The 20,306-nt window shown below is 49.8% G+C and overlaps 1 protein-coding gene across 1 annotated transcript; it reads left to right on the forward strand.

Moving 5' to 3' along the window:
• The first annotated feature begins 498 nt into the window (after positions 1–498).
• LOC128408793 (uncharacterized) lies at positions 499–19,411 on the forward strand. Its single transcript, XM_053378815.1, has 7 exons — positions 499–711; positions 2,558–3,522; positions 4,718–4,844; positions 6,465–7,306; positions 15,453–16,376; positions 17,703–17,829; positions 18,100–19,411. The coding sequence occupies exons 2-7, from the start codon at positions 2,740–2,742 to the stop codon at positions 18,951–18,953; spliced, it is 3,657 nt and encodes a 1,218-aa protein (XP_053234790.1). The 5' UTR covers positions 499–711; positions 2,558–2,739; the 3' UTR covers positions 18,954–19,411.
• The last annotated feature ends 895 nt before the right edge of the window (positions 19,412–20,306 follow it).

Here is a 20,306-nt window from a genome sequence, read left to right on the forward strand (position 1 = left end):
AAAATTATAAATATCTAGCAGTGCACATCAAACACAGCCCTTCCTGAGTTATGGGGGTTTCCACCATCCTCTCCCCTAAGGGATCTTGCGTCTTTCAAGTGGCAGGCAGAAATTCAGCAGGCAAAGCTCTCCCCGGGCATGGAAATGCAATGCTGTGCCTGGCTGCACCTGTTAGATGTCTGCCTGTCACGGTGCTACTTAAGGGCCAGGGCTTTGTTTATTTTTTAAGGAGTACTAAGGGATCTTGCGTCTTTCATAGCACAGTGGCAGGCAGAAATTCAGCAGGCAAAGCTCTCTCCTGGCATGGAAATGCAATGCTGTGCCTGGCTGCACCTGATAAATGTCTGCCTGTCACGCTGCTGCTTCAAGGCCAGGGCTTTGTTTTTTTTTTAAGGAGTACCTGGCTTTGTGAGAGTGATGGTTGCTTGTCCCAGAAAGAGAGAGAGAGAGAGAGAGAGAGAGAGAGAGAGAGAGAGAGAGAGAGAGAGATGTCTGCAATAAGGGTTAAAAAAATAAAGCATCACCCAGGCAGTTCTCTGCTTCCTAGAGAGGCCAGGAAAGGCAAGAGGCTGCAAGGGAAGATCTTCTTTCCTCTTCCCTTCAATGCCCTGGCGAGGAATCCTTTCCTGTGTTTTGCCACAGAGGAAAACCAGAGCCTTGGCAGGACATTCCCAAGAGGGTTTGCAGGGCAGCAGCTGCTGCAAGGAGCTGGTGAGTTGGAGGAAGGAGAATGGGGGGGTCTTTGTGGGGGGAAGGAGGTTTCACTGGGGTTGGAGAGGAAAAGAATCAGCTGGGGGGAAAGGGATTACCTTTTGCTCCGTGCAAAGAGAGAGGGACATTCCTCCCAAATGTGCCCGGAAAGAGAAAGTTGTATTTACTGGCACATGGCTGCTGCGCTGTTCCTTTTGAGCTGCTTTCGTTGGCATAACAGGGTGGTGTGCAGTTCTATCATAAGGCAGAAAGGCAAATGGTCAAATATTTTGGCAGGCGGACAAAACCAATCTGATCGATAAAAAAAAATGTATGCCGCTAAAAAATATCAAAGTGGTTTACAACAAACGAGTGCACAGAAACACACACTAAAGAAACATGTAAAAATGAAAACCCAAGATCACCCACTAACTATTTTTAGTAGTCTGCATAAGTCTGGCAGCATGGGAAAGTTCGCAGCAGACTTTTAATGATTAAAGAGAAGGCAGCCATTGGGTCTCTACTGAGCCTTCCACAGGATTGGGCCAATGACCCTAAAGGCTCCCGTTTCTTGCTGCTCTCAGTTCATCCTGGATGTGATCCCTCTGATCTGAGCCAGGATATAAGGCTTCAGGTGGCCCCTACATATTTTGATCCCCCTTTCTTCTTCCTTCTCTCTTTGTAGAAACTTATTTTCCCGGCTGTAATCATATTTTGATCATCCTATTCCACCCTGGGCTCCTTTGGGGGAAGGGAAGAGTATGTATTGAATAAATGAATAAATATTCTCCTAGAAGGGTCTTGAATACTTCTCCCTTAAAAGGGGAAAGCTAGAAACCTGGAGAGTATTTTATTACTATCATTATTGTTTCTTTGTGTTCTCCAGGTGTTTCAGGCTACAACTCCCATCGGCCTCAGCCAGTGCAGGATGGCACTGATGGGAGTTGTAGTCCAAAACGAAATGTCAGGAGGGTGCTGGAGAAGGCTGATGTACTGTATATAAAGCTCTACATCTAGGGCAAGGGTAGAAATTTGGTTCACAAATTTTTATTATTAGTTACATTTGCATACCATAGATCTCATGGAGATCCATAGATCTCAGGGAGGTTCACAGCATTGAAATACAAGATAAAAACACAAATGCATAATGAAAACAAGAACAAAGCAAACCAATAACCCCCTGCCCTCCCAATTTACACTTCCAGGAAATAATATGTGACCAAAACACTGGGATCCTTCAAAATGTGCACTTATCCGAAATTTGCAGTGCCGTTCCCCACCCGAAAGGATATGTACGAAACTGCATATATTTGTGAGACATAGAATATAGCAAAAATGTGTTCTGTTTGTGAAAGTCGCTTGCCAAGATGTACATATTAGGCAAAAATGCATAGAAAGAGGTTTACTTTAGGTAAAATGGGCAGTAACAAAGTTTCATAAGGAACGTTTTTTAAAAAGGAAATTGCCAGATAATTCCCTTTCCAGCATGACAATGTACACCAAAATATTGTCATGCTTTCTCATCAGGCAAAAAACAAAGAGGTGTGAACCTTGAAATGGGAAGAGGGCGCAGAGCATGCCGCCTCACATCTTGCAACATGAGTGGCAGTGGCCTGAACCCATGAAAAAGGTGGCAAAATTGCAATGAGAAACACCACTAGGTTGAGGGGGGTGCAAACAGATTTATTTGGGAATCAAATGACACGGAAACAAGTGCTAAACGATGCCATTGCATTGCAGCTCAAATATTATGCGCAAAATAACAGGAGAAATTGAATAAACTGCAGTGAGAAGCCAAAAGCAGTCTGCTCCAAAAGTAACAGCACTTTAACAGCTCTTTCTCCTTCTCTCGGTTTTCTTCTTTCAGGGAGAAGGCCCAGTCGCCAGTCGAGAGGGCCCCCGACTTCTCTTTCGGTACCAGTTTGGCAAAAAGAGACTCCGATTCTCATGTTTGGATGCTTAGCCATCTGCCCCGGCACAATGTTTCCCTCGGATGTGTGCTAAGCCCTGCGAGTTTGAGAGCCACGGCTGAGGGAAGGCCAAGACAAAATGGCCGCTGAGGAAGGAAGTGCCTCAGCATCCCTGAGCCTGCAGTTCCGGGTTGCGCTCGAACAGCACGGCGGGATAAAAACAGAGGCTCAGGACCCGGCTGACGCCGACGCTCACGATATCCAGATGGTGTGCGTTGGCGAGCCTCATGGGTGGACTGCCTCAACCCATGTCAAGCCGGAACTGGAGGAAGTGCATTGGGAAACCCGAGAAAACGAGGTGTTCTTGAAGGCGAGGCCATCCCCTCGCTCAGGGTGGGGAAGCCTGCCGCCGTGTCAGGAGGCCCTGCCTTGGGACGGGGTCAAAGTGTTCCCTGCCTCCTTTGAGGGAGCTCTCACAACTTGCAAATGGCTGGCCAGAGAGTGGGGGTCTCGACAGAGGACACCCGTCCCCGAAATGGAAGGGCAGCAAGCGACTGGCACGCCAAACGGTGCCAGAACGAGGAGGGGCAGCAGGAAAGGGAAGGCCACTGTTCTTCTGAGCGGTGCGGTCGGGGCAGAGGCCCAGCGCCAGCAGTTCAGGCGCTTCTGCTACCAAGAGGCGGAGGGACTGCACAACGCCTACGGCCAACTCCGGAGCCTGTGCCATCGGTGGCTGAAGCCGGAGAAGCACTCGAAGGAGCAGATTTTGGAGCTGGTGATCTTGGAACAGTTCCTGGCTGTCCTGCCCCCGGAGATGCAGAGCTGGGTCAGGGAACGGGAGCCTGAGACCTGCGCCCACATGATCGCCCTGGCTGAGGATTTCCTGCTAAGGCAACAAGAGGCAGAACAATTGGGGCAGGAGGTGACTGGGGCGGTGGTCGGTCTGAAGTTTGGGAGGTTCACATGGGAATTTGCTAGATTAGGTGGGGGCCGAGTGCCTGGATCTGTTGGTAAACCAGAGTTTAACCTGAGTGGGTGGGGCAAAGGGGGGGAGGGAGTGAACTGGAAGTGTGGTATAGTGTGTAGAGCAGGGTGGTGTCGTGGTTGGACTCTGGCCACATCCACAGTAAACACTGTAGAATCCTAGAATGGAAGACGTGGAAGGGACCACGAGGGCCATCTGTTTCCACCCCCTGCAATGCAGGAATCTTTTGCCCAACATGGGGCTCAAACCAACGACCTGGAGGTTAAAAGTCTCATGCTGTACATTCAAAGCACATTCATCACACTTTTTGCAGTCATGGTGCGGGTGGCGCTGTGGGTTAAACCACAGAGCCCAGGACTTGCCGATCAGAAGGTCGGCGGTTCGAATCCCCGCAACGGAGTGAGCTCCCATTGCTCGGTCCCTGCTCCTGCCAACCTAGCAGTTTGAAAGCATGTCCAAGTGCAAGTAGATAAATAGGTACCGCTCCAGCGGGAAGGTAAACGGCATTTCCGTGTGCTGCTCTGGTTCGCCAGAAGCAGCTTAGTCATGCTGGCCACATGACCCGGAAGCTGTACGCCGGCTCCCTCGGCCAGTAAAGCGAGATGAGCGCCGCAACCCCAGAGTCGGTCACGACTGGACCTAATGGTCAGTGGTCCCTTTACTTTTACCTTTACCATCCCCCCAAAGATTCCTGGGAGCTGTAGTTTTGCCCCTCACAGAGCTATAATGCCATTCAAGCTCTGCTCCAATGAAAGTCGTTCCTGATGTTTAGTCGGAATCTCCTTTTTCTTTTCTTTTTTGGAATATCCTTTCTTTTAACTTGAATCCATTGGTTCATTGTGGTGCCCAGATCGACACAGTGTTCCAGGTGTGCTCTGACAAAGGCAGAATAGAGCCGTACTATTACTTCCCTTGATCTGGACACTAGACTTCTGTTGGTGCAGCCTAGAATAGCATTAGCTTGCTTTTTGCTGCTCCATCACAAACATTCCATTGCAATTTTACTTTATGAAATGACGCATTTCTTAACAAAAATTGGGGGAAATTTCCTCCCACTCTGGTCTCCCTGCTGCCTCTAGTGGATCCTTTCCCTGTCCTAGCTCTGACAGAAACCTTTCCACTCTTCTTACAGGAGCTGGGACCCTTCGTGGAGGTGATGGTGAATTCTCCCGAGGGAGTGCAAGTTCCATCGGATGCTTGGCAGAGACCGCTCTTCAAGGACATCAAGCAGAAGGGTGACAGAGATTCAGAAACACTCGGTATGGAGTCACTTAACTAGCAGGAGGGGGAGGAGCTAAAAATATACCTGAAGGAGCGTCTCCACCCCAATCGCTCAGCCCGGACACTGAGGTCCAGCTCCGAGGGCATTCTGGCGGTTCCCTCACTGTGAGATGTGAGGTTACAGGGAACCAGTCAGAGGGCCTTCTCGGCAGTGGCGTCCACCCTGTGGAACACCCTCCCACCAGATGTCAAGGAAATAAGCAACTATCTGACTTTTAGAAGACACCTGAAGGCAGCCCTGTTTAGGGAATTTTTTAATGTTTGATGTTTTATTGTGTTTTTTATATTCTATTGGGGGCTGGGGGAAACCCAGCCAGTATGGTGTAGTGGTTAAGAGCACTGGGTAATCTGGGTGAACCGGGTTTGTGTCTCCGCTCCTCCACATGCAGCTGCTGGGTGACCTTGGGCCAGTCACACTTCTTTGAAGTCTCTCAGCCCCACTCACCTCACAGAGTGTTTGTTGTGGGGGAGGAAGGGAAAGGAGATTGTTAGCCGCTTTGAGACTCCTTAAAGGGAGTGAAAGGCGGGATATCAAATCCAAACTCTTCTTCTTCTTCTATGGGAAGGGTATAAATAAATTGTTATTATTACTATTATTATTATTATTATTATTATTATTATTATTATTATTATTATTATTAAACTTGTAAGCGAAAAGTAGGCCACACCACTAATTCAAAGCACTTGTCATGGCTTCCGCCAAGGAATCCTGGGAACTGTAGTTTGTTAAAGGTGCCAAGAGTTGTTAAGACACACACACACACGACGACACGGCTTTATTCCCCTCACAGAGCTACAGTTTAACAATGGTTTAACAGTCAATCAATCCCTCTTCCACGGGAACTCTGGGAACTGTAGCTCTGAGAGGGGAATAGGACACCTCCTAGTAGCTCTCAGCGCCCTTAACCACCTACATTTCCCAGGATTCTTTGGGGGAAGCCATTATAGTTGTACCTTGGTTCTTGAACAGAATCCCTTCCAGAGGTCCGTTCAACTTCCGAAAACATTGGAAAACCAAGGCACAGCTTCCGATTGGCTTCAGGACCCTCCTGCACTCAATCAGAAGCCGTGTTGGATGTTTGGCTTTTAAAAAACATTTGCAAACTGAAACACTCACTTCCAGGTTTGTGGTGTTCGGGAGCCAAAATGTTTGAGTCACAAGGCGTTCTAGAACCAAGGTACGACTGCACTGTTTAATGTGGTATCATACTGCTTTGAATGTACAGTGGTACGTTGGGTTACATACGCTTCAGGTTACAGACTCCACTAACCCGGAAATAGTACCTTGGGTTAAGAACTTTGCTTCAGGAGGAAAACAGAAATCGTGCGGCGACAGCACAGTGGCAGCGGGAAGCCCCATTAGCTAAAGTGGTGCTTCAGGTTAAGAACAGTTTCAGGTTAAGAACGGACCTCCAGAACAAATTAAGTACTTAACCCGAGGTACCACTGTATAAGGCGGGAAGAAGTGACATTAGATGGGAAACTGCTTCAGTTTTTGGACTATTCTTAACTGGCATCTAAATCTTGTTAAATAAAACTAAAAATGATTTGGCCAGGGTGGGTGAGTGTCGATGACTCAACCGTGTCTTTTCCTTCAGACAGCTGTACGACGTCCCAGGAAGAGGAAGAGGTTGGTCAGCAAAGAGATTCGGAGTTAGCGGAAGCACGCAGGATGTTCCTGGGCAAATCCGCCGGCCGCCTCACGCTGAGGTGCGAGAGCTTTGAGGAAGCTTGCGGATCGAAGCGGCAGCAGGAGTGGCTTCCCGCGGCGACATGGGAGGAGCCGTCGCAACGGTCGGAAGCCGAGGGGCCTGTTCCTGAGGCGGCGCTCCACAGCATGGCGGTCAAGTACCTTTGCCCAGAATGCGGCCGGAACTTCCAGCACAAATCGACCTTAATCCGCCACCAGAAGATGCACACGGGCGAGAAGCCCCACGTCTGCCTGGAGTGCGGGAAGAGCTTCCGCCGCAGGGACAAGCTGATCCGCCACCAGAGGATCCACACGGGGCAGAAGCCCCACGTCTGCCTGGAGTGCGGGAAGAGCTTCCGCGAGAGGGGGAAGCTCACCAACCACCAGAGGATCCATACCGGCGAGAAGCCCTACGCCTGCCCGGCCTGCAAGAAGACCTACCGCTGGAAGGAGGAGTTTGTGAAGCACCTGAGGATCCACACGGGCGAGAGGCCCTACGGGTGCGTGCTCTGCGGCAAGGCCTTCATCAGCAAGGCCCACCTGGTCTCCCACCACCGCAGCCACACCGGAGAGAAGCCGTACGAGTGCGCCGAGTGCCGCCGGCGGTTCTGCAGCAAGCAAAGCCTCGCCAAGCACCAACGGGTCCACGCGGAAGAGAGCGCCTACGAGTGCCAGGACTGCGGGAAGGTCTTCCGCTATGTGTCGAACTTCGCCAAACACCAGAGACTCCACACGAGCGACAGGATCCTCTAGGGAGAAATAATTATAACAATTTAATTTTTATGCCCTGACCATCTGACCAAGTTGCCTCAGCCACTCTGGGCAGCTTCCCACAGAACACAGTGGTACCTCGGGTTACAGACGCTTCAGGTTACAGATGCTTCAGGTTACAGACTCCACTAACCCAGAAATAGTACCTGGGGTTAAGAACTTTGCTTCAGGATGAGAAGAGAAATTGCACGGCAGCAGCAGGAGGCACCATTAGCTAAAGTGGTACCTCAGGTTAAGAACAGTTTCAGGTTAAGAACGGACCTCCAGAACAAATTAAGTTCTTAACCAGAGGTACCACTCACTGTATACTAAAACACCACAGACGGTCGTCACACTTAAAAGCTTTCTAACACAGGGCTGCCTTCAGATCTCTATGGAAAGTCGTATAATTATCTCCTTGGCATCTGAGGGCAGGCTGCATGAGTGTAGCCAGGATTTATCTTGGGGGGGCAGGGACACGCTCCTGTCATCCTCCTCTGTCTGGCTCTGTCCAGCAGATTCGGAATGAAACGTCTCAACAACCGTTCTTTTAAATTACAGTGGTACCTCGGGTTACATACGCTTCAGGTTACAGACTCCCCTAACCCAGAAATAGTACCTCGGGTTAAGAACTTTGCTTCAGGATGAGAACAGAAATCATGCTCCGGCGGCGCGGCGGCAGCAGGAGGCCCCATTAGCTAAAGTGGTGCTTCAGGTTAAGAACAGACCTCCGGAACAAATTAAGTACTTAACCCGAGGCACCACTGTACTTTCTTTTGACCCCAAGTGCTTGGGAAAAATCTGTCAAAGCTTTCAGTCATTTGAAAGCTAGGAAGTTAACTAAAAAATTAACATCATCGGCTGAGGGCTTTCTGCTGTATAGAAACTTCCAGTTGTTTCTAGGTTGGCCCTGCTGGTGCGCGCTCTCAGGAGAAAATGCCGGAAACGATGAGAAGCTTCCAGAACTGAGCCATCTGCAACGCGATTGGTCAGTTCACGGAAGCCATGCCGATTGCTCAGTTGAGTTGCTAGAATGCACCACATCTTCCAAGTGATCTCAGCGAGCGTTCCAATTTCAAATATTCTGATTATTTCTTTTAAGAAGTTTTATTTATTTACTTGATTGGGGGGGGGGGCAACTGCCCTCCTGCCCTCTCTGCTACACCCATAGGAGGGCATTCCACAAGGCAGGCACCACTGTTGAGAAGGCCCTCTGCCTGGTTCCCTGTAGCTTCACTTCTCGCAGTGAGGGAACTGCCAGGAGACCTTCAGAGGAGGACCTTAGTGTCCGGGCTGAATGATGGAGGTGGAGATACTCCTCCAGGAACAATTATCGTTCCATGATAAAAATCCACTTCTCCTTTGGCACTGTCAGACACCACAGCCACCGGGCTTCTCTCCTGAGGCCCCCAAAATCCCACCAGCCTGCAGACATGAGAGAATCCACTTGCTCAGTGGAACGGCCTTGTCTCATCCGCCTTTCATGCAGAAGGTCCAGGTTCAATTGGCCAAAAGCATTTTCAGGTACAGCAGGGAAGAGTTTCCCTGCCTGAAACCCTGCTCAGCAGCTGCCCGTCAGTGTAGACACTACTGAAGTAGATGGAACAACAGCCAGGTTCAGGAGAAGGCATCTTCCTATTATCCTGTTTATAACTGCTTATAAAACCTATCGCCTCGTTTTGGTTAGCCTTGTATGCTCAAAATCTTTGTAGCCACATAAGGCTAGACAGCTGTGCATTTCTTTTTTTGTCTGAATGTGAGGAATGATGGTCTGTTTGTGCAAACTAAGCTATTCTGGCTAATTTGAGCAGGGAGACCCTCTGCTGAGTGGACAAACATTTTGAGAAGCAATTTACACAGCCGACCACCAACAGATTTCAGTGACTTCAGTGACAGAAACCACTCAAACCATTCAAGGGCCAGATGTGGACTTGCCTTGGACAAGAGTCACTTTTAAAAGTCTTGATAATGGAGAGAAAGGCTTCAGAACGTTTTGACCGCAGAATCACAGCTGAACGGTGGAAGCATGAACGGCCACAGGGAACGTTTTTAGAGAAAAACTTGGATCTGAACTGGCGGGTGCCTTCCCAAACCCCCTGGTCTCAATCCATAACATTGTGAGCTGGTGCTTCTATGTGCAGTTTAGGAAACGCTGGTAAAATTAGTAACACACTTTCTCAAATGTTTCTGTTGTGATTCTTTCTCCTCCGCTTTGGTGTTTCTTTGTGTGACATAAAAGAGGTAAAGGGACCCCTGACCATTAGGTTCAGTCGCGGACGACTCTGGGGTTGCGGCGCTCATCTCGCTATATTGGCCGAGGGAGCCGGCATACAGTTTCCAGATCATGTGGCCAGCATGACTTAAGCCGCTTATGGTGAACCAGAGCAGCGCATGGAAACGGCATTTACCTTCCTGCTGGAGTGGTACCTATTTATCTACTTGCACTTGGATGTGCTTTCGAACTGCTACATGGGTATTCGTAATAGTAGTAGTACTGTTATTATTATAAATTATTACCTGCCCCTCACCCTAAGATCCCAGGCAGGTTAGAGCAATTAAAAAACATCATTAATTTTAGAAAGAGTGTAAAACAACTTGAAATTACAAAAAATAAGTTGAGTCCTGAAAATATACACCTCAGGGTTTGTTAGAAAACCATGACTCGTATGGTGAAGGTGAACAAGGTTGCATATACACTGTACCTTTAAAGCACATCCTTTCCCTCAAAGAATTCTGGGCCTTGTAGTTTACCCCTCACAGTTACAATTCCCAGCAGCCCTTAACAAACTACAGTGTCCAGAATTCTTTGAGGTGGGAAGAATGCGCTCTGAATGTGCTTTAAAGATGGTGTCTTGTATGAAGCCTCGAAAAGCTTTCTCTCTCTCATAACATTAGAAACAGGGGTCATCCAGCGAATCTGACTGGCTGGACTTTCAGGCAATGAGGAAGGTGGTAGAGCATCTGACTTGCAAATAGTCAGTGCGGTGTAGCGGTTAGAGTGCTGACCTAGGACTTGGGAGATCAGGGTTAAAATCCCCACTCGGCCATCACACTCGCTGGCCAGTCACTGTCTCTCAGCCTAAGCTACCACGCAGCATTGGGACCGTAGAATCATAGATTTGGGACCCCAAGGGAAACCTAGTTCAACCACCTTGAGCTCCTGGGATCCTGATGCTGCAGAAAGGTTCCTGACTCAAACTCCAGCATCTCTAGGTAACATTGGGAGAGACCTCCCCTTCTCAAACCTTGGGGAGCCCCTGGCAGTCTCTGTAGAGAACACAATCAAAATCAGCTTGGTAGCTTCCTCAGTTTGTCACGGGTTCCCAAAGTCATGTGGCTTAAAAGTTTTGCATATTTTCACTTGTGACGCAAAGAGGGTATCTATTGGGAAAGATCAACAACACAGAGTCCTTGCAAATCTGCTCAGAAGGAAGCCTGATGGAATCCGGCGGGGCTTTCTCTCGGGTAAGTGGGGTTCGGATCACAGCCTGAGACGCCTGCCTTCATGCTGGCTCTGCTAAAACAGAAAATACGTTCACATATCATAGAATCATAGAACACGCCCTACACAATGCAGGAATCTCAACTAAAGCATCACTGACAGATATGATGATCAGTGACAGTGGGGAGGGGGCAAATTCAGCCTCTCCCAGGCCATGCCTCCAGCTGACTTTGCTTCAAATTCTCCCTGGGTATTGGGGCCCGGCTGATGTGTCCTCGAGTTCCAGTGGTTGCCTGGATGGAGGGTGGAGAGGGTCGTGTGCGCATGTGTGGACACCAGCCCACTGTGCAAAGGCAATGTTCACCTTTGCTCCACCCACTTCTGCCTCCGGCCCCTCCCACCACTTGCATGTGGCCCCCAGAAGGGAAAACCTGAAAATGGTTCTCTGCCCTTGCTGTGTTCCAAATCGGGTTCTGTGCACCCCACTAGGTGAGTGGTGGCGGCGGAATGTGTGCAGGCAGAAATTCGACCAGTGCCACTTCCCCAAACATTTGCTGCCTACACACCCCATGAATTTCTGCACAGAGCTGCTCTGCTGCAGCTACAACTGAAGGGGATGTGAGTTAATGCAGCAGGTACAAAGTGGCGCGGAATCATTGTCCCGCCAGAAGTTGCAGTACTACAATTCCCATCATCCCTGGCCATTGCCAGTGCTTGCTGGGGCTGATGGGAATTGTAGTTGGACATCTGGAGGGCTGAAGGCTGACTGAAGCAGAGCCTCTGGCCCTCCACATTTCTGAATACAGATCCAGAAACACTCCCTAGCCCCAGTTTTCCACACTGGGGAACTGTAAACCTTTGACACCCCACCTATCTGCCCCCCCCTATTCCCCAGCACTGGGATCGGACGTAAATCAAGCTGTCCCCAGAGGAACCTGCTTTTTTCCCCTGCATGGGCAACTCTCTGCTTCTAGCCTACCTCACAGGGTCGCTGTGAGGATGGTGTGAGACCCAATGGCAGTGCCCTGGGGCCAGGGGAGAATAAACAGTATAGTCAATAATAATAAGCGTTGTTGTTTAGTTGTTTCCAACTCTTCGTGGCCCCATGGACCAGAGCACGCCAGGCACTCCTGTCTTCCACTGCCTCCCACAGTTTGGTCAAACTCATGCTGGTAGCTTCAAGAACACTGCCCAACCATCTCGCCCTCTGTCGTCCCCTTCTCCTTGTGCCCTCCATCTTTCCCAACATCAGGGTCTTTTCCAGGGAGTCTTCTCTTCTCATGAGGTGGCCAAAGTATTGGAGCCTCATCTTCGGGATCTGTCCTTCCAGTGAGCACTCAGGGCTGATTTCCTTAAGAATGGATAGGTTTGATCTTCTTGCAGTCCATGGGACTCTCAAGAGTCTCCTCCAGCACCATAATTCAAAAGCATCAATTCTTCGGCGCTCTGGGAAAACCATAGCTTTAACAATACGGACCTTTGTTGGCAAGCTGATGTCTCTGCTTTTTTAGATGCTGTCTAGGTTTGTCCCCTTAAGGAGTCTCAAAGCGGCTCACAATATCCTTTCCCTTCCTTCCCCAAACACTCTGTGAGGTGAGTGAGGCTGAGAGACTTCAAAGAAGTGTGACTAGCCCAAGGTCACCCAGCAGATGCATGTGGAGGAGCAGGGAACCGAACCCGGTTCACCACCGCTCTTAACCACTACACCACGCAGAGGCAATAATGCCTCTGAATACCATTTGCTGGAAACCACAGAGGGGGGCGAAGTGCTCTTTTGCTCTGGTCCTCCTTGAAGATTTCCCACAGGCCACTGTGACTTGAAACAGGATGCTGGGCTGTGGTCCCAAGGGATGCTAAACAGAAATGGTCCTCCGCTTTCTGAGCAATTTGCTTTATGGCCGTTCACCAAAGGGGTTAAGTTCATGGAGACTTGCATTTCCTAGAGATACTAAGCGGCTTTGGGAGCAGAGGGATGCGAAGAGAGCGCAACTCACTTCCTGCCCCGCCTACTGTGGGAAAGCAGGGGTTTAAATTTCCCAGGCGCTGCAGGAGGAGCAGCGGTGCTGATCTCCCACCTCCCTTGTTCTTTTTAGGAAAGATCAGGTGAGTGGGGGAAAGTGGGTTTGCAGCAGGAAGAGATGGAGAATTTCAGTAGAGAGATTCTCCGCTTGGGCTTCTGTGCCTTTCGTAACTGGGTGGCAGGCAGAAGCTGAACAGGTGAAGCTTTCCTCCATCATGGCATTTCTGTGTTTGGGAGCAGCTGCACCTGATGGATTTCTGCACTGGGGTGAGCTGGTGATGGTGCCTTTTTGCACGCGCACGCGCCCTTCCTCTGTTGGATCGCTCTGAATCAAGCACCTAGGGAGATAGCTCAGTCGGTAGAGCATGAGATGATTAATCTCAGGGTTGTGGGTTTGACACCCACTTTGGGCAAAAATCCTGAATTGCTGGGGGTGGGACAAGGTGACTCCTGTGGTCCCTTCCAGCTCTGCAATTCTGTGATTTTATGCTTCTTGGCTTGATAAAGCATTCAGTGGCTGCCAGCCGCAGTGTCTGTGTTTTCCTTGCACTGGCAAAGGCAGAGTACGCCTCTGGTACCAATTTTTGGGAATCACAAGTGGGAGGAGTCAGTGCTGTTACACTCATGTCCTGCTTGGGGTTTCCCATTGGGGTGTCTGGTTTGGCCACTGTGAGAAGAGAATTCCAGACTAGATGGGCCATTTATTTACTAATTATATTTTATATCCCACCTTACCTATGAGGAAGATTTATTTATTTATTTATTTATTTATTTATTTATTTATTTATTTATTTATTTATTTCCCGCCCATCTGGATGGATTTTCCCAGCCACTCTGGGTGGCTTCCAACAAAACACTAAAATACAATAACCTATTAAACATTAAAAGCTTCCCTAAACAGGGCTGCCTTCAGGTGTCTTCTAAACGTTCTATTTTTCTCTTTGACATCTGGTGGGAGGGAGTTCCACAGGGCGGGCGCCACTACCGAGAAGGCCCTCTGCCTGGTTCCCTGTAACTTGGCTTCTTGCAATGAGGGAACGGCCAGAAGGCCCTCGGCGCTGGACCTCAGTGTCTGTGCAGAACGATGGAGGTGGAGACGCTCCTTCAGCTATACTGGACCAAGGCCGTTTAGCTTCAGCACCAACACTTTGAATTGTGCTCAGAAACGTACTGGGAGCCAGTGTAGGTCTTTCAAGACCGGTGTTATGTGGAACTCAAGGTGGAAGACATAGTCCTCTCCAATTTATCCTCAGAACAGTCCCTGGGGGGTAGGCTAGGCTGAGAATTGCTGACTGGCCCAAGATTAAGGTTACCAGATTGAATGAATCCAGGGACACTTTTCAACTTCAATTGATTTTGTGTGGGGACTGATTTGTAAATCCGGGGACTGTCCCTGGGAAACGGGGACGTCTGGTAACCTTACCCAAGATCACCTTGTGAACTTCATGGCCGAGGGGGATTTGAACCCTGGTCTCCCAGGTCCTGGCCCAACATGCCTTAGTGTTATTCCCTAAAAGAGCTGTGGGTGTTGATTGTATTGAATATGTATGAACACAGGCATGGAAGGAGAAATATGGGCAGGAGGGTGAAATAAATCTCTGCTAAATGAAGAAAATGTCATAGCTCAGGGGTAGATCCCCTGCTTTGCATGTGGAAAGTCCCAGGTTCATAGAATTATACAGCTAGAAATGAACAGGGAGGTAATCTATTCAATGCTTTTGTTCAATGCGTCCCTGTGCGGCCTCTGCTTAAACATCTCCAGCGAAGGAGAGGCCGTTGGTTTCTTGTGATATTTATCCAAAATCTGCATCTTCCCTGCGGTTTCCTCCTACAGGTTCTAGTCTAGGGTTGCCATATTTCAAAAAGTAAAAACCAGGAAATCCCAAAAGTTATTGATTTTTTTTAGGAAGACCCCAAAGTTGTTGAGCCTTTTTCTTACCAAACCTCCAAAAAAACCACGGTTCTGCAATTCACTTGCCTAAGATCAAGGGCAAATTTTCAATTCTGCATTTGAAATCCTAGTACATGTGGCAGCCCTATATCTAGTCCGATCCCCTGGGGTGACGGAGAATGACATTCACGCCATTTGAAAACACTCTTGTTCCATTTTAAGAGTCAAGGACAGTTGTTAGGAGACTATTAAAGGTAAAGGTAAAGGACCCCTGACAGTTAAGTCCAGCCGCGAACAACTCTGGGGTTGCAGCACTCATCTCGCTTTACTGGCTGAGGGAGCCGACGTTTGTCCACAGACAGTTTTTCCAGGTCATGTGGCCAGGATGACTAAGCCACTTCTGGCGGAACCAGAGCAGCGCACGGAAACGCCGTTTACCTTCCCACTGGAGCGGTACCTATTTGTCTACTTGCACTTTGATGTGCTTTCGAACTGCTAGGTTGGCAGGAGCAGGGGCCGAACAACAGGAGCTCACCCTGTTGTGGGGATTCGAACTGCCGACCTTCTGATCGGCAGGCCCTAGGCTCAGTGGTTTAGACCACAGCGTCACCCGTGTCCCTAGGAGACTCTTAGCAAGCTACAGTTCCCAGGATTCTTTGCAGAAAGCCATGAATGTGGAATGGTATTAAGTGCATATATTTAGCCTTGGTTTGATCTAGCAGTGCTTGTCTTGTATTCTTATGAAATTAGTATATATCTCCTTTTTTTTCCTCCTCAGGAAGCTTAAACTTCCCTTCCAAACTGCTTGCATGTCTGCATACCCTGCACCCCAGTGAGGTCAAAAGCTTCACAGCCTGGGCTTGCAGAAAGAACTGGTAACTTGGGCTCAGGTGGACATTTGCTGGGAAGAAATAAAATGGCAGCCAAGCCGAGGGACGGATTGGTCCTGGGTCTCCAACCTGAGGCTGGGCCTCAACAGGGAGTGAAATTGGAGCAACCGGACCTAGCAGCCCTTGACCCAGGAGTGGGGAACGGCCCGCACGTCATGCAGGCCAGGGATACCAGGGAATTCTGGGAGAGAAACGTGTCGGGCCACGTCAAGCAGGAGCCGCAGAAGGGGCTGCAGCAGCCATGGGAGGCCCAGCTGCAGGAGTTCCTCAGAGCGATGGAGTCTTCCCACTCCGACGGGAGAAACCTGCAGCAGCGGACGTTGGTGTTGCGGGACGAGGCCCACCCCGTCCTGCCTCCTTCGGTGGGAATGGATGGCGCCAGGCCGCATCTGAGGAGAGAACTGGCAACCCCTCTCCTGCCAGGGTCTTGCAGAGAAGCCCAGCAGCCAGCTAACAGCCTCTTGGCCAAAGAGACAGGAGAGTCCGGGAAAGTCAAGGAGGAGGTCCTGGGGGAGGAGGAGAACGGCGTGGCCACTGGCACGGACGCCGAGCGCCAGCGCTTCCGGCAGTTCGGCTACCAGGAGGCCGAGGGGCCTCGAGAGACTTGCAGCCGCCTCTGGGATCTTTGCCACTGGTGGCTGAAGCCGGAGAGGCGCAGCAAGGAGCAGATCCTGGAGTTGGTGATCCTGGAGCAGTTCCTGGCTGTCCTGCCCTCGGAGATGCAGAGCTGGGTCAGGAAAGGCAGGCCAGAGAGCTGTTTGCGGGCGGTGGCCTTGGCGGAAGACTTCCTGCTAAGGCAGCAGCCCGAGGAGAAGCGGCCCGAGCAGGTCAGTGTCTGCTTCTCCCTGCTACCTTCCTCTTCTTTTATTGGAAGTTTTATTTACCGCATAACATAACCCCCCCAATACAGAAATCCACCCTCATTAAACGTGAACATAACGTACAATAAGCATAACATACAACAATACAAACAACCAAATAAAAGACTTCCTTTATCCTGTAGCTGGCCTCCTTATTTACTTCTTATAAGCTGTTTCCTTTATGAATAATTATTAAGATTTTTCTAATTATAACTTAAATATCCACAAAGTCTCCTGCAGACATTAATCGAAACAAGTCCAGGTACGTATTTTAAGGCACTGTTTTGTGAAGTATTCTTTGCATTTTCCCCATGCTTTTTGAAACTCTTGTCTAGTGTGGTCTCTAATTGCCTCTGTTAATCTAGCCAGTTCAATATACTCTAACAGTTTGTCTTGCCGTTCCTTTTTCGTTGGCACAATTTCTTTTTTCCAGTCTTTAGCAGTTAGGATCCTTGCCGCTCCTGTGGCAAAGAGTATTCTGCTTCTCCCTGCTACCTGTGAGGCTTTTGGAGTTGCAGAGAGGCAGAGACGGGCCACATTCACAGCCTACATTAAGGCACTATAACAGTCATGGCTTCTCCCAGAGGATTCTGGGAGCTGTGATTTAAGGATGCTGAGCGTCGTTCGGAAACCCCCGTTTCCCTCACAGAGCTGCTGTTCTCAGAGTGCTTTAACGGTCAATCCCTCTTTACAGGGAGCTCTGAGAATTGACGGCCTCCGAGGGGGAAAGGGGGCTTCCCAACGACTCTCAGCGCCCATAACAAACTCCCATAATTCTTTGGGGGACGCCATGACTATTCAACATGGTCTCATAGTGTTTTAAGTGGGGTGAACATTGGCCTTAATGGACGGACGGCAGCTCAGAGGCAGAGCTCTTACTTCGGATACAGAAATATTCACAGGTTCATTCCCTGGTAACTTCAGTTCGAAAAAGGGCCTGACCACAAGGGATGGGAATAATTCTTCTCTGCATGTGACCTCGATAGCTGCTGCCAGTCAGAACAGACAACACTAAGCTAGATGGGGAAGAGACTTAATTCATTGTCCACACTTAGCAAGCCGAAGGTCCCAGGTATCTGAAACCCAGGGTGTGGGTGTGTGCTTCCAGCCTGTGAATGGTCTGAGTACGCCCTACAGTAACTAAAATAATCACACATTTTCCCCTTCCTCTCCCACCCACCTATTTTATTTTATTTTAAAAAAATTAGTGTAAGCTCTTTGGGGCAGGGGCAAAGCGCCATGCCCACCGGGCTGGGTTTGGATAAGTAAGAACCATCTCTCCTTCTGTTTCAGGTGCTGGGGGTGTCCAAGGAGGGGGCTGCCAAGATCCCTGAAGTGGAGGCGTCTCCCTTGGGTGCCTGGCCAAGGCCTCTCTTCAGAGAGATCAAACAGGAAGGCGAGAGAGAAGCAGCCTTGCTGGGTAAGGATTCCTGGTGGCAGAGTTTTAACCACATTGCTTCTCCCATGTTTTCCTTTGGTCCTGCCCAGCACTGGCATATGGCCCTCAGAAGGTTCTGCAGAAGGGAATGTGGCCCTCACACTGAACAAAGTCTAAACAGAGAACATTGTCCTTCAGGTAACCTGGTGCCAAGCTCCCCAGGGCTCTGCACATTAATAGCAAGCCTTTGAACATGGCTTCGTAGCTAACAGGCAAACAGCAAATAACATTGAGATTCTCTCCTTATTCCAGCAGGAGGAGGGCAGGAGCAGAACATACAAGAAGATGCCAGGAAACGGGAACCGCACTGGGTGCTGTCAGGAAGAGGTGGGCAGAATGCCTCTGGCTGGCCCAATCGGGGCGAAGCGTCTGCCAGCCAGGAGGAAGCGTACCCCAAGAAAGAAGGGGACAAGTTTATAAATTCCCAGGGCAGGTACGTGGAATTTGATGGGAATGCAGCCCAGCTCGCCGTCCCTGCACCAAGCGAGTCGCAGAAGCCGGGTCACGAGAGGCAGAAGTCCTGCGCCCACTGCGGGAAGGACTTCCAGCTGAAGTGCAACCTGCAGGCCCACGAGAGGACCCACACGGGCGAGAAGCCCTACAAGTGCTCGGTCTGCGGGAAGGGCTTCAGCACGAGGGCGTACCTGATCACCCACGAGAGGATCCACACGGGCGAGAAGCCGTACCAGTGCTCGGACTGCGGCAAGAGCTTCTGCGACAACTCCAACCTGATAGTCCACCGGAGGACCCACACGGGCGAGAGGCCCTACAAGTGCACGGACTGCGGGAAGAGCTTCCGGGAGAGGCCGGTGCTCATCCGGCACCAGCGGATCCACACGGGGGAGAAGCCCTACAAGTGCAGGGACTGCGGCAAGAGCTTCAGCCAGAGCTCGGGCCTCCTGGTCCACGAGAGGACCCACACGCGAGAGAAGCCCTACACGTGCACGGACTGCGGGAAGAGCTTCGGCGGCAACTCGAATCTCAGGGTCCACATGAGGATCCACACAGGGGAGAAGCCCTACAGGTGCTCGGACTGCGGGAAGATCTTCAGCGACCGCTTGCTTCTCGTGCGGCACCAGAGCACCCACCAAGAGGGGAAGTGTTAGAAAAGGTGGTGGTGGGGAACAACACATAAACTGGAGTTTCACAGTTCCTTACTGGAAATGACATTTTGATGCACACATGTACGCCACTCACACGTACAGTGGTACCTCAGGTTAAGTACTTAATTCGTTCTGGAGGTCGGTTCTTAACCTGAAACTGCTCTTAACATGAGGTACCACTTTAGCTAATGGGGCCTCCCGCTGCCACCGCACGATTTCTGTTCTCATCCTGAAGCAAAGTTCTTAACCCGAGGTACGATTTCTGGGTTAGCGAAGTCTATAACCTGAAGCGTCTGTAACCCGAGGTACCACTGTACGTTTAACGTGCTATGGTACCGCTTTAAACAGTCATGGCTTCCCCCCAAAGGATTCTGGGAGCTGTGTTCTGTTAAAGGTGCTCAGAGTTGTTAGGCGAGACCTCTATTCGTTTCACAGAGCCACAGTTCCCAGAGTTCCCTGTGAAGAGGAGGAAGAAGAAGAAGAAGAAGAAGAAGAAGAAGAGGAGGAAGAAGAAGAAGAAGAAGAAGAAGAAGAAATTTTATTATTTATAGACCACCCATCTGGCTGGCTTTCCCCAGCCACTCTGGGCGGCTCCCAACAGAACATTAAAAACATGGTAAAACATCAAACATTAAAAATTTCCCTAAACAGGGCTGCCTTCAGATGTCTTCTAAAAGTCAGATAGTTGTATATTTCCTTGACATCTGAGGGGAGGGCGTTCCACAGGGCGGGTGCCACTACCAAGAAGGCCCTCTGCTTAATATCAAACCACTCTGGGAGTTGTAACTCTGCAATGGAAATAGAGGCCTCTCAGCACCCTTCGCAAACCACAGTTCCCATGATTATTTGGGGGAAACCATGACTGTTCATAGAACCACAGAATTGTAGAGTTGGTCCTGAGGGTCGTCTAATTCAACCCGCTGCAATGTAGGAATCTCAGCTATAGAATCCATGATAGATGGCCATTCAAACTCTGCTCAAAAACCTCCAAGGAAGGGGAGACCGCAACCTCCCAAGGGAGACCGTTTCACTGTCAAGCAGATTTTACTGTCAAAAAGTTCTTCCTGGTGTTTAGTTGGAATCTCTTTTTTTGTAACTTGAATCCGGCAGAGGTGTGAATGCGGCTGTAGTTGCCTTACGGCCCACCCTGATTACGCCCAGACTCTTTTTAAAAATGCATCTTTCTGCCTTTTAATATGAACCACATGCCAAAATGGCTGAGTGGGAAGACCAAGAAAGCGTCTCATGTCCACAACCAGGCAATAAATAGCTTTATCAGGGCGACCAAGATGCCAGAAAAGCGCAAGCCATTCTCAAGGTCCACAGAACTCTTCCATCGGGTTGGACGTTAAGCAA

Source organism: Podarcis raffonei, chromosome 2 (genome assembly GCF_027172205.1).
Source record: "Podarcis raffonei isolate rPodRaf1 chromosome 2, rPodRaf1.pri, whole genome shotgun sequence".
Lineage (NCBI taxonomy): Eukaryota > Metazoa > Chordata > Lepidosauria > Squamata > Lacertidae > Podarcis > Podarcis raffonei.